The 16,003-nt window shown below is 50.8% G+C and overlaps 6 protein-coding genes across 6 annotated transcripts; 4 read left to right on the top strand and 2 right to left on the bottom strand.

The window, feature by feature from the left end:
- Positions 1-740: 740 nt before the first annotated feature.
- Positions 741-1,467, top strand: CTHT_0027120 (putative ADP-ribosylation factor; the record flags this gene model as incomplete). The annotated part of the gene is made up of 4 exons (XM_006693107.1): positions 741-815; positions 881-919; positions 975-1,382; positions 1,447-1,467. 4 exons carry the CDS (start codon positions 741-743, stop codon positions 1,465-1,467), a joined length of 543 nt encoding a protein of 180 aa, XP_006693170.1.
- Positions 1,468-3,179: 1,712 nt separating this feature from the next.
- On the top strand, positions 3,180-5,287 carry CTHT_0027130 (phenylalanyl-tRNA synthetase alpha chain-like protein; the record flags this gene model as incomplete). Its single annotated transcript, XM_006693108.1, has 10 exons — positions 3,180-3,572; positions 3,712-3,859; positions 3,936-4,038; positions 4,106-4,172; positions 4,243-4,269; positions 4,326-4,519; positions 4,569-4,691; positions 4,753-4,902; positions 4,959-5,067; positions 5,123-5,287. 10 exons carry the CDS (start codon positions 3,180-3,182, stop codon positions 5,285-5,287), a joined length of 1,479 nt encoding a protein of 492 aa, XP_006693171.1.
- A 2,424-nt stretch (positions 5,288-7,711) lies between these two features.
- On the top strand, positions 7,712-8,489 carry CTHT_0027140 (uncharacterized protein; the record flags this gene model as incomplete). Its single annotated transcript, XM_006693109.1, has 3 exons — positions 7,712-7,910; positions 7,991-8,344; positions 8,404-8,489. The coding sequence occupies 3 exons, from the start codon at positions 7,712-7,714 to the stop codon at positions 8,487-8,489; spliced, it is 639 nt and encodes a 212-aa protein (XP_006693172.1).
- Positions 8,490-8,663: 174 nt separating this feature from the next.
- On the bottom strand, positions 8,664-10,093 carry CTHT_0027150 (uncharacterized protein; the record flags this gene model as incomplete). The annotated part of the gene is made up of 4 exons (XM_006693110.1): positions 8,664-8,836; positions 8,899-9,740; positions 9,805-9,962; positions 10,052-10,093. 4 exons carry the CDS (start codon positions 10,091-10,093, stop codon positions 8,664-8,666), a joined length of 1,215 nt encoding a protein of 404 aa, XP_006693173.1.
- Positions 10,094-11,190: 1,097 nt separating this feature from the next.
- CTHT_0027160 (poly(A) polymerase-like protein) lies at positions 11,191-13,285 on the top strand (the record flags this gene model as incomplete). The annotated part of the gene is made up of 2 exons (XM_006693111.1): positions 11,191-12,087; positions 12,155-13,285. 2 exons carry the CDS (start codon positions 11,191-11,193, stop codon positions 13,283-13,285), a joined length of 2,028 nt encoding a protein of 675 aa, XP_006693174.1.
- A 552-nt stretch (positions 13,286-13,837) lies between these two features.
- CTHT_0027170 (uncharacterized protein) lies at positions 13,838-15,780 on the bottom strand (the record flags this gene model as incomplete). Its single annotated transcript, XM_006693112.1, has 5 exons — positions 13,838-14,108; positions 14,171-14,745; positions 14,818-15,325; positions 15,383-15,591; positions 15,709-15,780. The coding sequence occupies 5 exons, from the start codon at positions 15,778-15,780 to the stop codon at positions 13,838-13,840; spliced, it is 1,635 nt and encodes a 544-aa protein (XP_006693175.1).
- Positions 15,781-16,003: the final 223 nt, after the last annotated feature.

Genomic DNA, 16,003 nt, shown 5'->3' on the forward strand with positions numbered 1-16,003 from the left:
GCTCTGTGTTTTGGAATCGTAAAGTCAGCTTCCGAACGCAATCAAGCGGACCCCTGGCGCTCTCTCTAAAACTTCAAGTGCTGCGGTGACAGAGATATTTGCGAAGATGATCGAAGATCAGAATGACAAAGAGCGCGAACGAAACTTTTAGGCGTTACGTACCGGCATTTTAACGGTTTGTTGTCGCGAGAACCGAGATGTTGTCGATATGGTGATGGTTCCTCAAGGTGGGATTGGAATATTTGGTGTGGGCGTCAGAAAATCGGTCCCTAGGGTGCGAAATCCGACTGTGGCTGAATCACGTGACTAAGAGGATTTTCGTGGCTGTTTCATTGTGGCTTATCGACTGGCAAGGTCGGGTGCCCGCCCCCGGCGCGGCCGCCAATCGAACGCCGCCGGCGAAAGCAGGCCAACGCGCGCTTGCGAGGTCAGGGGGCTCAACTGCTCTGAGAACTGGGACCGGGGAGGCCTCTGGGACGAACCGCGACAGAGACTCTGCTCTGCAAAGACCATCGATACAGACCGAAGTCTGGAGTGTTTTAAAATTCGGCGAACACGCCTTGCGATTCTTTTTGCCCCTTGTTGCCACCTGTCTTTTGAGGCCACCGCGTACTTTCGGGGTTCCCTCATCGTGGGTGGATCGGCCTAGCCTACGATTCCTTCTGCTCGCCTTACCTTTGCGGTCGGCTTGAGTCGAACAACAACTTCAACTTTTTTCCTCCAACCACAGCTTCGAAAAAATGGGCCAAAGTATCTCTTGGCTGTCCAGCTTGTTCTGGTCCAAGAAGGAAATTCGGATTCTCATCCTCGGTCTGGTGAGCAAAAGCTCCCTAGGAAGTATCTCTGGCCACTAAGCTGACCACGTTTTCTCCCTTTTTAGGACAATGCTGGCAAGACGACGCTTCTCTATAGGCTCAAAGTACGATTCCCCCTTTTTTTCTCTGCGACATGGCACATTCTAACACGACATACAGATTGGCGAAGTAGTGACAACGATCCCCACCATTGGGTTCAATGTCGAGTCCGTGACATACAAGAACCTTAACTTTAACGTATGGGATCTCGGAGGGCAAACTAGCATCAGGCCCTACTGGAGATGCTACTATGCCAACACTGCGGCAGTCATCTTTGTCGTCGATTCCACCGATATCGAGCGGCTGCAGACGGCTGCGGACGAATTGGCTGCCATGTTGAATGAGGAGGAGCTCAAAGATGCCGCCCTCTTAGTGTTTGCAAATAAGCAGGATCAGCCTGGTGCTAAGGGCGCTGCAGATATCTCTCAAGCTCTCAGGCTTGGTGAATTAAGGGATAGGAACTGGAGTATCATGGCTTGCAGTGCTGTGGAAGGCACGGGCATCACAGAAGGCATGGACTGGTTGGCGGTAGGTCTGCACCATTATCTTCTCATGCATCTTTTGTCACGCTGACGTGCTAACGAAATCGCAGCAAACCGTTGCGCAGGATTAGAGGAACGTCTAGACTTGAAGATGCATAACATCACGGTTCTGTACATGACACGATACCTCCATATGACTCCGGCCATACTTGGGTATGTTGCCAGGTAGTCGGTTTTTTGGCGTTTGGGTGGCAGCGCGCAACGGTTCATGGGACGACATATTATGAAGATGTTGTTTTCACTGAAGGGGCGCGGAATCATTCCGGTACATATATACACGGCTTATACATTTCTAATCAATGGATTTCGGCTCCGCAACGCCGACTCTTCTCTTCGTTTACCATCAATTTTTGGGTATTGCCACGCCCCTTAAGATCATATATTGCATACCAGTATACCGCCTCTTCCATAATAACCGAGGCAACTGCAATTGGAAGTACCTACCTGTTTGTCGAGGTCCAACTCGGCCGTCTCCCTGGGATATAGTATAAGATCAATAGATAGTTAAACCCTTACCAGGTTACCTACTCGTCAAATGCACAGTTGAGGGGTTCATGTAGGCACAAAATAAGACAGTTGGGGAGTCAAACTCACATATTTCAAGATATGCGATTTTGTCTTGCTTCCCTGTCGTTAAATTCATAAATATGCGAGAGGCACGAGAGCCGGGATTTGGCAACTTGGCTTGATAAGTTTACACTTGTTTTTTTCTTCCAACAGTAACATTTAAAGTCACTACTCTCTGATTTGCTCGCCACTTGACAGTGTATTGTGTATAACTATTATTGTGTTAGATTATGCGCACCATGGTAGAAGGTAAGGAGGGTGTATATGCTCGGCGAATCGGCTCGAACCGCAATCTCTTACTTGTCTTTTATGACCAGACTGAACAATTAGCCCTCGTTTCGAGTAGAAGATATATGAACATCCGTGTGTAGCAGGTTACAAGCATCTCAAATTGGATTCTCCAGCAGTTTTGGTTACAAGCTCAATGGTGCAAAGCAACTTACAATATCACATAGATGAGCTCGTTTGCGTGGTGTGACCGGGTGTTGTACCCGAAGATCCACCTGCTTTGGCTTCTGTCCCAGAGTTCATTGAGACATGGATCCCAAGAGAGAGTAATCATGGCATAAAACCCAAAAAAAGAGCCACGTACATTTCGCTGCTAAGGCAAACATTAGCATCAATATCAGTTGCATGATACAGTTTGAGTTCAGCTGGTGAGGACATGCGTTTGCTACTCAATTTTTTGAGCAAGTGAACAATGTGTCACCAATCTTACCCTAACACTCAAGGTTATACTTGAGCTGAAAGCATCACAAACAGCTACACAGGTTCAAATAACAAAAAAGATGAGATTCATCATGCAAACATCTATGCTGAGCGGTTGTTAAGTGCATCTGCAGTCCGTATTGCATCCGTTTCTTCCACATCACTCACCACAATGATATCTCCGTTGTTTTGTCGAGTCACACGACCTCTCAATACTGTGCCGCTGCTCCCTCTCTGGAACACAGTTTATATGCACTTAGGAGCAAGTTAATCTACTTGGATATGAGATCCTTTTGTCTTGAGGCAACATGGGGATTCCACGCCTCGACAATGTGATCTGACTTCAATTACTGAATATTTATGCGGATAATAGACTGACCCCTACCCCGCCTAAAACTGTCGTTACTAGCAAGTGGGTCTTAGGTCGGAACATCAGAGCCCCGCGATTCTCTTTGCTCTGAGTCAACACTGACCATCGCGATATACATTTTCGAGCAAGAGTCGCAACATGGCTTCGGCGTATAACAATTCGACGGGGGATCTCACTTCACAGATCCTCCAGGCCCTGGACAAGGCCGACCCAATTTCCTCGGCCGAAGCCTTCCCTCAGGTCACTTTCGAGGCAATCAAAGCCGCCCTTGACCGTCTCGCCTCCCGGTCGATGGTTACATATGAACAAGTCGAGCGCGAGGAGGCTTTGCTGGAACCAGAGGCGGAGGAGATTGTTGCCCATGGCAGCCACGAGGCGCGCGTCTTTGAGGCCGTTCGCAAGGCCCTGGACGGCCTTACCCTTCAGGATCTCGAGACGACAATTGGCGACAAGACTGTAACCAAGTTGGGTCAGGGCAAGGCCTTCAAAGAGAAGTGGATCAAGAAAGACGGCACCAAGCTTGTTGCGCTGGTCAGTAGAGCCATGGATCTAGTATAACGAGGTCCAAGCTGCTAACAACCTTCTAGGTTGACTCGATCAAGGATGTCACCCGGGAGCAGTTGCAAGTGATTAAAAAACGCGGACACATGACCCCAAAGTCATTGCTGAGCTCAAGAAGCGCAAACTGTTGAAGATGCAGAAGGTTATTTCTTTCAGAATAAGCAAAGGGCCAAAATTTGCCCTGCAGCTGGTTAAGGAAGAAACAGACCTCACTGCCGAGCTGATTGTGTCTGGCGCTTGGAAGACTGCTACCTTCAGTGAGTCTCCCACAGGATAAGACCTATGGCAGTATTGCTGTTGGAAGAGCATTTCTCCTTTTTTTTCAAATATCAGGAATAGCTCACACAGTCCCAGAGCCCTACAACTTTAACGCCCTGGGTGCGGACCAGCGTGCAGGTGCCCTTCACCCCCTGAATAAAGTCCGCCAAGAGTTCAGGTTCGTCCACACAGAGCCTACCGTCGCCGCTTCCACGTATATTCTGACCATATTTTCTCTCTCAAAGGCAAATCTTTTTCGAGATGGGCTTTACCGAGATGCCTACAAACCAATTTGTTGAGTCGGGTTTCTGGGTATGTTGCACCTTTTGACGTTAACGACGCATAAAGTCATGGAATCTTGCTAACTTGGAGTTGCCAATAGAACTTCGACGCTCTTTTCGTTCCTCAGGTATTTTATTTCAAACAACCACGTTCCTTACTGGCCTTGCCTCTAATGACTTGAAGCAACACCCTGCTCGTGATCTGCAAGATACCTTCTACGTCTCAGACCCTCCCAAGGCCGATAGGCCGAAGCCTGTCTCTGCCGAGGACAAGCAAGATTATGACGAGTACTTCCAGAACGTCAGACAAGTTCATCAGGATGGGAAGTATGGGTCTATTGGGTACAGATACCCATGGTCGGAGGATGAGTCGCTTAGGTATGTTGCCAACCCAATATTGGTGTAACATATCTGACATAATTGCTAGACTTGTTCTGCGGACACACACAACCGCCATCTCAGCGGCCATGCTTCATAAGCTCGCTGGTCAGAGGACCAAGGATGGACGTGTCCCTCCGGCGCGGTATTTCTCCATCGACAGGGTCTTTAGGTAATTCATTGTCCATCCAGTCAATGTCGCTTTTTGAGAGTGATGGCTGACTCCAGCTCAGAAACGAGACCGTCGATGCAACTCACTTGTGTGAATTCCATCAGGTGGAAGGCGTGATTGCTGACTACGGTCTCACTTTGGGTGGTCTTATGGAATTCATGGAGATTTTCTTCGGTGCCATGGGTGTTACCGATCTTCGGTTCAAGCCTGCGTGCGTAAATCTGGTATCTGTTCATTTGAATGCCACTTTGGCTAACCCCAGTTCAGCTACAATCCCTACACAGAGCCGAGTATGGAGATCTTCTCGTACCACAAGGGGCTCAATAAACTCATCGAGATTGGCAACTCGGGCATCTTCAGACCGGAAATGCTGGAGGTAATGTAGTTTCCGCCGTTTTTAAGAAGCAAAGAAGCGCTAATGATGGTTTTAGGCCATGGGTCTGCCAAAGGACATGGTGGTGTACGGTTTCGGCTTGAGCCTGGAACGGCCGACCATGATTAAGTACGGTATTTCGAACATTCGGGAGCTGTTGGGACACCAGGTCGATCTCAACTTTGTGCAGAAGAATCCGGCAGTGCGGCTAGACAAGAACTAGATGAACGATCCAGCATTTGAGAAAGACCAATACCAGACCATCTGTTCCGGGATGCCCATCCTGACAGGACATACACTTGGAGAATGTGGCGACCTGCGGCCGCGTTCGTCACCGCAAGGTGCTAACTTACATCCACGAAAAAGGTCCGCTCCTAGACGACGCTGTCATAGGCTCCCTTGAGTCCTTTCCTGCATGCGTTTTCAAGCGGACTGTCCAATTTGGGATTACAGTACAAGTCACTTGATCACATTGCCCCTCAGTTGCTCCCCGCCCGACGGTTGCCTTGCCGCAGATTTGCACCCCCACATCCCCGCTTGCATAATCTCTGTCCAATCCTGGCTAATCGGCGCCATCCTTCTTAAAGGTCCCTGCAGCCCTACAAGGCGACCGGGACCTACGCTTTGCTCATCCGCCTGGACTTGGCGGCTGTTTCTACCAGGCATCCACTGCGAGCCATGTCGCAGGCTGCCAATGAAACCGTCAAATACGTAGGTCCCGAGTGCACTAGGACCTACATAATCAAGATAGGAACCGAAGGGGGACCCATGCTGCGCATTTCTGACCGACTTTGATTTACAATAGGCGCTGAGAAAACAGAAGGGAACGTTTAGCAAACGACTCGCCAAACGCAGGCACCTAACATGAGATATGCATGACCTTTTGTTCCACCAGTTAGTCATCAATGGAGGACGTAGGATTGGGTGTAGGTGCTTTACATTCAATTGAGACCTGGAAGGACCCGGTTGTGTTGTCCTCAACTCTGTGTAGCCCAGCTCATTGCATCCTCCCCTCCTCCTATATAAGCCTACTCCATCACCAGGCATACCAGCACTTTACGGCAGCCAAGCTCCTTGTTGTGGTGGCAGTGCAAATCATCTGTCCAATCCAACCTCACGCAATACCTTCCAGACCCAGATATTTGGATCATCGGGTCATTCTCGACGGCAGACAATACCCCATCAGGGTGAGAGGCTGAACGGATTTGCCGCTTGTAGTTACACTTCGCTGGCCAACCGCTCTCTCGAACACTTAGCGGACGACTGTCGATAGCTCGACCTTCCCACTTACTTGCTCCGCCGCGTGTTGACATTGGGCCCGCGAGGGCTGTCCCCAGCACCATTCCGATTTCTGCTCTGTCAGCGAACAGCATGGTGTGTTTCAGCCCACGTAGCACCCGAGAGTTTACGGATGCTAACTTCCCTTCAGAGTTCCCTAACTTCTCAAAACTCCTTCGAGCACCGCTTCGATCTACCCAGCAACGCGTCAACCTCTGACTCCGTCTCTTCTACTAATTCTACAACGCCGCTTCTTCCTCGGAAAAAGAAGATTCCTATCCTCTCCACGATCACTTCGTCAAGGCCTTCTTCGTCCAGCTCCTCCCGGGCTTCTCCTTCTCCCACTACGGCTACGTCCCCCACTTTCCCAGCTTTCCATCAACAGACGCCCCCCACTTCCCCGACAGACGGCACGGAACATGCCTCGTGGCGGATCGAAGTGGAAACAAGCAGTACATATCCCAGCAAAAAGTTTATTCCACCGCACAAGATCAACGCCAACAGCTACTGCGGACGGCATTCAGACCAGTTTCTGTTTACCGGCTGGGGAGACACCTTTCGCGCTAGCCGAGACTTTGTCCGCTCGGTGATCAAGAAGTCTGACTTTTGAGTCGTGATTAGTGATTCAAGACATATAGCTGTTCTATTATTGTTCTTTTATTGTCTTTAGAGATGACATCTGCGAGTTTTCTTTGTCTTTCTTTGTTCATCTCAAGGGATTGACATTGGCGCATAGTGAGTTTGGCATTGCCTCTCAGTAGGTGTATAAGGTACAGAGTGATAGTCCCGTTTTGCTTTTTTGGGATGGGCTGTTTTATGGAGTTACACATGGATATCTGCCACATACCATCGCAGTTCAGAGACTTCTGGAAAGTTAAGGAGCACAACGTGATAGTTGGAGATTTGAAGATACCCTTAGTAAACACACAAATATGTTTTCGTTTCATATTCATCCAGTTAAACAGTATTCGCAACGATCTGGTGCATTATGTTCAAAATCTCCAAAGCAACTCGACCAAATTTGCTGTTTGGGAGCCGGCGCGTCGGGGCAAGGGGTGATGTGAGTAGCGCCAGCGGACCCATGGATGCTGCTGAGTGACATCACTGGCATCACTGCTAGGACGCTACGGCTGGTGGGTCCACCAGTCGCTAGCGGGCCGACCCCCTGCAAACTTCCATGGCCCAGAATGCCGGGTCCTCGGGACCGTCGGCGCCCAGGGCAGCCAACAAAAAGTGCCTGAACTTAGCTTCTAGCCAACAATTTTTTGCCCGTCATCGTCCCCCCGAACGACAGCTGTCCAGCCGCCTTTTACTACTCACGTAGGGTCCGATTCGCTGTACAACGACGCAGCGAAACTTTGTAAGCACGATGGCCAATGGTTTTGGTCCCAAGAAGGCGTATCTCGTCCTCTACAATGCCGCTTCGGCGGTGGCGTGGGCGACAATCCTCGGCAGGGTCGCGGTCGTTACATACCTGAAGGGAGCGCCTCTGGTCCCCCTTGTTGTGAGCGCGTTTGTGCGTGTCACGCAGACTTTTGCTATCATGGAAGTCTTGCATGCTCTGACTGGTGAGTTCCCATGGTCGTCAATGTCTGCCTTCGTCTGCTAGGCTTTCTGAATGCTGACATGAGGCTATCCTACCCACCAGGGATTGTTCCTGCCCCTTTCTTCACCACCGCCATGCAGGTTGCGAGCCGACTCTTCCTGATGTGGGCGGTCTGTTACCCTTTTCCCGAGTTGAACGGCAGCGCCTGGTATTCTTCGATGCTTCTCGCCTGGAGCACGACTGAGGTCATTCGCTACTCATACTTCGCCCTCAAGCAGTTCGACGCTGTCCCTGGATGGCTGCATTGGCTACGCTACAGCGCTTTTCTAATCCTGTATCCAATCGGTATCAGCAGCGAGGTGGCTATGACGTTGAAGGCTTTGTTTGGTCCTGCGGCTGAGCTGGCTTGGTGGTACCCGTACGCTCTCGCTGCTGTGCTGCTGTCTTATATTCCTGGTGGGTGGATCTTCTGGTGTCCTGGCACTATTTTTACACGTAGACTGACACTTTCCCAGGTTCCCCCGTACTTTACGGCCACATGCTCAAGCAGCGGAGAAGATACCTGGGCAGCAGCAAGGCTGCCGAGAAGAAGAGACAATGAAGAGTTGCCGCCCAAAAACCTTCAATTCAGCAACACAGTTACGTCGTGACAAACTCCAGGCGATGCTTGTAGCATTACATCCTGCCTTAATAGCTGCCAGCCGGGCAATCATAAGGGGACGGCAAGCAGGTGCTGGAGTCAACCCTAAATTAAGTATCTAAGCAATATGTTAAACTACGCAGGCGGGAGTGCCAATAATGGCGGTTGCTCTCGGTCTCCCTCCGATTGAGGTGTGTCGTTGGTACTGCCAGCATCGTACCAGTCGTCAGGCACCCAGCTGGCAACCATGGCACTTGCCTCGGCCGCCAATTTGTCGAAATTCGGATTGTCCTCAGGCTCAAACATGGCTTCAACCAAGTTAGCTCATCAATACCATGATAATGAGTTTGTAACATATAATATCACTTACACATATGTGCCCAAATCTCATCTTTCGCTTTATCATTCACGGCTTCCCGCCAGTCACCCACTAACTCTTGCCGAGGAACAATGCAAAATGTCCGCTCGTTGCCCAGCACTGTGCCAACCATACTGACCTGCTTCGAACTCGCGGCCTGACCAAGCCGTGTGTAGAAGTTCCCGAAGCCTACACCCAGCTCACGATTTAAGCGAAGCATGTAGGCTACTCGCCGGCGCAGCTCTTCTTTGCGAGCCAAACAGCCCACAAACTCTAAATGAGACGTGACCCAGTTCAACCCATGGCTGATATGCTCTTTGTTGTAGTATGCTGCCACTCCTCCAGCAGCGACAGCACTGATTGCCCCTGCGGCCATGGCGATGGTACCCCACTTCCCCCAACCGCTGCCGCCGCTCTTCTCCTTATTCTCCTTCGGCACCAGAGCTTTGCTGCTCCCCGAAGAAAAGGACTGGGATGCTTTCCCACCCGCCCAGAGACCTGCCAGGCTGCTCAGCTGGGAAATGGCCGTGACCGCAGTTGCGTAGTGCGATTCAGCGTTGTGAGCAACGACGCCAGGGGAAATGCCTAGGAAGGGAGTGTCGAAAGCTAGGAGGCCCTGTATGTAAGGAAACATGAACGGGTTAGGGGCTGGCGGTGTGGCGGTCCCCGACTTGTTCGGACTGTCTTCATCAACACTGTTGTGTATTGGATGCTCAGATGCGATAGAGATGGTCGTCTCGGCGGCCACGATGCCGCCCATGGAGTGGCCTACAAGGACGACCCGAACAGATGGGTCAACAGTCGGAGAGGTTGTGCCGGCCGCGACTTCGAGGTCGATGACTTTGTTGATGAGCCTGTGTGTCTTGACTTAGCCTCGGCTGTCGTTTGAGGACAGCTCATGCTTGTCAAGGGGCATACCAGTCCCTGAACCGAGACGCACATTCACCCAAGTCGCCCCGTGTCTCATACTTGGGGTAGACGATGGCTTCAACATTGACACGCGGTAATGATGTGGCAAGACGCTTGCGCAGGTGTTCGACAAAGGAATAGTTCTTGCCAAACGTGTCGTCACCCCCCTAATCTCATTTTAGAGTGGTGTTTATTGAAATAGAGTACCTGGGACGTTGCCTTGCCATGGCGTGCGGCACAGGATGATCAAACGCACCTTGAAGCCGTGGATAAAGCAGAGCAGCAGTGTCTTCTTCATTGTTTGCTTCCATTGAGCCGTAACAACGGTCTGAGAGAGAGGTGAGAGAGAAAAAGAGTCAAGCTCCTGTATCACTGCATGAGCCACGGAGTAATACTACATTTAGCTCGATGACACGGACAGTGCGACTCTTAATAGGCTTCTGCCGTGGAGCACAGATCCAGCAACCAGGACCCGTGTGTTCAACGCCAGGGCTAAACGGCGATCCGAACCACTCAGCCGTTTGTAGGGGGTGGGTTCCTTGAGTGCTCGAAAACTCAGCTGCCCAGATAATGCGCACTGCAATCTGTCAGCTCTTTTTGTAATGTTACGGCATGTGTGAACCTCTATGTAATCCGTAACCCTTACAAGCTGAGGGTGAGGAGCAAGAGGTTAGAAGTTGAGTGATTTAAGAAAAATCTCTTCCAGAGTGGCCTGTTCCGATTCACAAAAAAGCATCATCCAAACATTTTTGAGCTGTTTCCAGTAAATTATAAATTATAGACAATTAAAACCATAGGCAATCTTTGCTTTCATTACCAATATCAACCCATTGCCTACGTGATGGCATTGTCTGTCACATGGTTACGTAGAAAATGACTGACTAGGCCCACACTTTTATGGTGGGTCCTGGAAGCACAGTCCCCACAACTCTCTTGGCAGCTTGAGGCGCGTGGCGTCCGCTTTGCGATTATGTTTTGGATCCAGAATCGGCTTGTTGCCAACCAGCACAAGTTCCCTCCGTCTCTCGATCGGTTTCCGGTTTGCATCCCTTCACCTTCGCCGTCGCACTATCATGACCGAGGGCTGCGATAGCGTGGGTTCTCCATCTACAGTTCCCAGGATTCGATTCGTGATATAATTTTTTTTTCTTTCAGTCCCTTTGTCTTTCCCGCGCCGTCTGCAAAATCGAGATTCGCATCCCTTTCCTTCACTTCCTCAACTACACTCATTTTAATCAGTCACTTTCCCCCCAATTTACGCGATCGATTCGAGGCAGCCGGGCTGTTTTCGACCGTTGCTACGCGGCCCCAATCGTAGCAGCGCGATTGCTGTTACCTTGCGCAATCGCCGACCGACCGACCCTTCTACGACTTTAATACCCGTCCGATCTCACCATGACTACCGAACGTCAATGGGGTGTGACACCTCCCATTTCGACCGCCCTTCCTACCGAAAACGAGAAGCGCCTGCACGATGCACTCCACAAGGAACTGCGTGCCCAGGGCACATTCGAAAGTCCTGCCGAGAGAGCGAAGCGCGAGAAGGTGCTCGCAGAGCTTGAAAAGATTACAAATGTTTTCGTCAAGAGAGCCGCGCAAGAGAAACAACCCAAGAACTCGATTCTGATCCGCGATGCCATTGGCAGAGTGTTTACCTATGGCAGTTATCGGCTTGGTGTCTATGGGCCTGGCTCTGATATTGATACACTTGTGGTAGCTCCGAAATACGTCACTGTTGAGCAGTATTTCAGGATCTTCCCGCAGGTGCTGGTTGAGATGGCACCGCCTGGCGCCATCAAGGACCTTACCCCTGTGCCCGAGGCCTTTGTCCCCATCATCAAGTTCGAGTTTGACGGTATCAGCATCGACTTGATCTTTTGTTCCATCCAGACCCTCATGCAGTTGCCTGCCGATCCTAACTGGAGCTTGGCCGACAACAACCTTCTTCGAGGTCTCAGTGAGAACGAAGTGCGGTCGTTGAATGGCACAAGAGTGACGGATGAGATCCTTAACCTCGTCCCCGAACCTGCTACGTTCAAGCTCGCTCTGCGCGCCATCAAGCTGTGGGCGCAGCGCAAGGCCATTTATGCAAACATCATGGGTTTCCCTGGTGGTGTTGCCTGGGCAATGCTCGTGGCGCGCGTTTGCCAGCTGTATCCGAAGGCGACAAGTGCTGTCATTGTGAATAAGTTCTTCCACATCATGGTGAAGTGGCCTTGGCCCCTCCCTGTCTTACTGAAGGATATTGAGTATGGCTGCCCTGTGACGCGAGTCGCGGTTTGGAATCCCAAGGTGAGAGACTTTCGCTGGCCCTTAACCCCCTAAACCCGGTGTGGATGTCTCACCATACAATAATTAGCTTTATGCAAGCGACAGAAACCACAAAATGCCCATCATCACCCCGGCCTACCCGTCCATGTGCGCAACACACAACGTCGGCAATTCCACTATGGCAGTCATCCAGCAGGAGCTGGAGAAAGGTGCGCAAATCACCGATGAGATCATGGTGGGCCGTCGCCCGTGGAAAGACCTTTTCACGAAGCACACTTTCTTCACTAATGGGTTCAAGTACTATCTCACGGTCATCTCGTCCAGCAGAACCAAGCAGGCCCAAAATGCATGGTCAGGTTTTATCGAGTCAAGGGTGCGCTTGCTTGTCAACAAGCTGGAAATGCACCCCGACATCGTCTTGGCCCGGCCGTTTAACAAGGGCTATGACCGAGTTCACAGGGTGAAGGACGATCGCCAGCTTGAGGAGGTCGTGGGCCAGGGTAGTCTTGCTTACTTGTACAAGGCTGCGAACGAAGCAGACAAGGTCAAGGGCATGTCAAAGCCCGAGCCCAAGCAGGATGCTACGATGAAGCAGGAGATAAAAACGGAGGTGAAGACTGAGGATGACGTTACTGTCAAGCAAGAGAAGCAGGAGAACGGTGAGCCCATGCCGCCGCCCGCGCCAACGATCAAATTCGAACCGAACGATAGCAAGACCAATATGAACAATATCCCCAAGCACGGACAGTCGCCGGCCGTTGACCACACAAACGGGAACGTCAAGCTTGAGAACAGCGAGAATGTCAAACTTGAAGACATTCCCGTCAAGGAAGAAGAGGAGGAATCTTTTATGGAAATCTACACCACTAACCACTACATCGGATTGCAGTTGGTCGAGGGTGCCAAACAACTTAATCTCTCGCGCGAGGTGAACGACTGGAAAGCCATGTGCATGTCGAACGAGATCTATAAAGCCGAGACTATGTTCCTGGCAATCCAGCATCTCAAGAACACAGCTCTTCCCGACGACGTGTTCGAGCCGGGCGAGAAGAAGCCCCAGCCGGCCAAGAAGAGTCGCAAGCGTGTTGCTTCAGAGGAGCCCAGCAGGCAGGGCTCGGCACCACCTGCGAAGCGTCAGGCCCAGGGCAATGAGGGTGTCCAGAGTGGCCAGCTGCAACAGCCGCAGGGGAACCAGGGTAAGACGTTGGCGAGAACATAGCAAGCGGGACCCTACCTCCACATCACACATCACACAGCTAAGGTGGCAGCCGCTAACGGTGGTAGCACCGGAGAAACAATGATGAACAATATTTGCCTTTGATTTCTAAGTACACACGCCGCGGGAGGAGGGGGGGAAGGGGCGTTTGGTTCGGGGGTGGCGAACAAAACGGTATTGGGAGCAACTTTCGGCGCTTTTGGAGAGGAGAGAGGAAGTGGGAAATTGTGTCCCAATGGGAGACTCCACTGGTTCTTCGAGCTTTTCACTTTTTTCTACTATGTCACTCTTCGAGAGAAGTCTGCACACAGATTTGAGCTCACTTCGCATTAACAGTCATGTGTCTGGAATTTGTAAATTATCTAGAATTTTTCTAGACTAATAGATGATAGGTTTTGAGGCACACGTGCCTCAGACAAACAACTGCTAGTCCCCTCTTGGTGTTGGTATTTCATACTAGTAACTTTGGTAGAGGTCAGGAGAGTTGGGAAGCCTAGATGAGACCGTCATAGAGAGATATTTGGGTCCGGTTTATTTGCAGATAAATTATCTAACTCAATCATCTTCTCCATCGTCAGTCCCGCTGGACCATCCCTCATGATACTCATCCGCCATCTCCATGAGTTCATTGCCCAGTGTCTCTCTGTCCTCAATAGAAAATGACCGTAACACTGTCTGACGTAACCTCTTCAATCGGCCAAACACCGAGGAATCAGTTGCCAAATTGGTCGTGATGTTGACGACATCTCCAACAGGTGTTCCAACATCATTTCGGAAAATCTCAGGGTAGCTATCGAGGACAGGGAAGTGTAACGGAGTAGCATAGCTGATGATGGTTAGTTTATGCCATCAGCGAAGCTCCAGATGGAATTAAGGGGGGAGACTTACGTCTTGGTGATGGGCTCATACGCACTCTGGCGTATTATCCGACCCCTCTCATCAACCATTGGGAGCTGTTCGTCATTATCCGCTTCACTATAACCCCGTAACGAGATCAACTGGCTGAAAACCCTCGGATTCAAGGCCAAGTACCCATTGCGTCTCCCATACGGCTCGAGCTGATCAGACGGCGTGAATTTGACATCTAGCTGCACGCCCTCGGAAAGCTCTTCCTCAGTCAACTTTCGTCTCTGCGATAACGGGTCCCTATGATCCCTTTGCCCCGACTCAACCGCAGAAAAGCTCATCTGTAACCCCGCAACGCTCTGCTTGCCCATAGTATTGAGCAGTTCGGCCATGTCACTGAGTGTGTCGCGCTTCAAGGGGTCGCGCAACCGCGAGGGTAGTGTGGCGCTTTCCATTGCGGCCATGAGCAGCGCGGAGGTATGCCATTGCGAGGAGTAGTCCAGTTGAAGCCTCAAGGGCAAGCGCTCGGGGACTGCTAGTGGAACGATGATGGAGGCTTGCTTGTATACTTCGATGAGGGAGCGGGCTTTGTTGGCTAGGCGGAGAAGGCGCCTTTCCTGTTTTTTTGGTTTTTTTTGCCTATTAGCACAATTGACTCCTTGGGGATGTTAGATTAAAAAAAAGCTTACCCTCGAAACACCCCAAGCAGGACCATTTTCTACGCCCCAAACCCAAATGCCTACTTTCCCATACTCATCCCTTATCCTCTCCACATACTGTGACGCAAACCCTCCCCACGCGTCATCCATCCCCGCGATGACCTGCACGCCTTGCATGTGGTCTGCTTCCTCCACGAATGGCCTTAAGTCGCGATCCAGCAAGTCATGCTCTTTATCTAGGTCATTGAAAAGTTCTTCGCCAGCAGCGTACCGCTCCAGGGGCGGCGGGATGCTCGAGGTACTTGGGCCTGCCGAGGCAGCGCTGCTGGAGGAGGCGATGTTGGCATTGAGATGAAGCTCAAGTTCAGGAGCGATGAGTTGGATGATTGAGCGTGGGTGATAAAAAATGCGGGAGTAGTCGGAGAAAAAGCGGATTTGAGAGGGAGAAGGGCGAGAAGGGGTCAAGCCTGAGTTGAGAGCGGCTTGGTAAGGAGACTCGGGGATGGCAGGGGCTTTGTGAATGGTTGCTTGACCTTGCCTGGGGGATGATTAGTCGGGGAGGAAAAAACACACACATGAGGATGGGTAGATGTACCAGAGAGCCTGTGGTTGACTGTCTTCTTCCTCGACAATCTCATAAAGAGCATTGATCTTACGGAGGGTGCCATAAGAGCTTTTCAGGTCGTATATGACAGTACGAGGCATATAAGTCTCTGTACCATCTGGGGCAAGACCAGGTCTGAAATGGATGTCATGGTCAATGGGCGATAGTGCTTGATCTTCCCCATATGTGAAGTATGATTCCTAAGTGTGTTAGTAGCTAGTATTGATGTAGGCATTGGGCTAGAACATTCCACATAACACATCCATTGATAGATGGACTCTTCACTACTGTTATTAGAGAAAATATTCAGTACATACCTGGGCATTCCAAAAATGTGTAGCAAGGTAGTTACTTTGTTGCCCAAGCTGGAGTGTGATGATTTCGTGCATTTTGGATCGTCTGCAAAGCTATGGATGGGCCCAAGCAGCTTGATAAGAAGCGAGGGTTGACGCCGCGGGGCTATAGGTTGGAGCTCAAGGTGGGTTTCGTCGCACCTCAAACCCTAACCCTCGTTCTCATGAGGAATTATCCCGACAGCCTTCGAGGTGGCATCGAGACGGGAAAAAAAGCCGATTGATTCAGTCAATCTATTTACTCAGCTATGTGTTTGTG

This window comes from Thermochaetoides thermophila (genome assembly GCF_000221225.1).
Source record: "Thermochaetoides thermophila DSM 1495 unplaced genomic scaffold scf7180000011816, whole genome shotgun sequence".
NCBI lineage: Eukaryota > Fungi > Ascomycota > Sordariomycetes > Sordariales > Chaetomiaceae > Thermochaetoides > Thermochaetoides thermophila.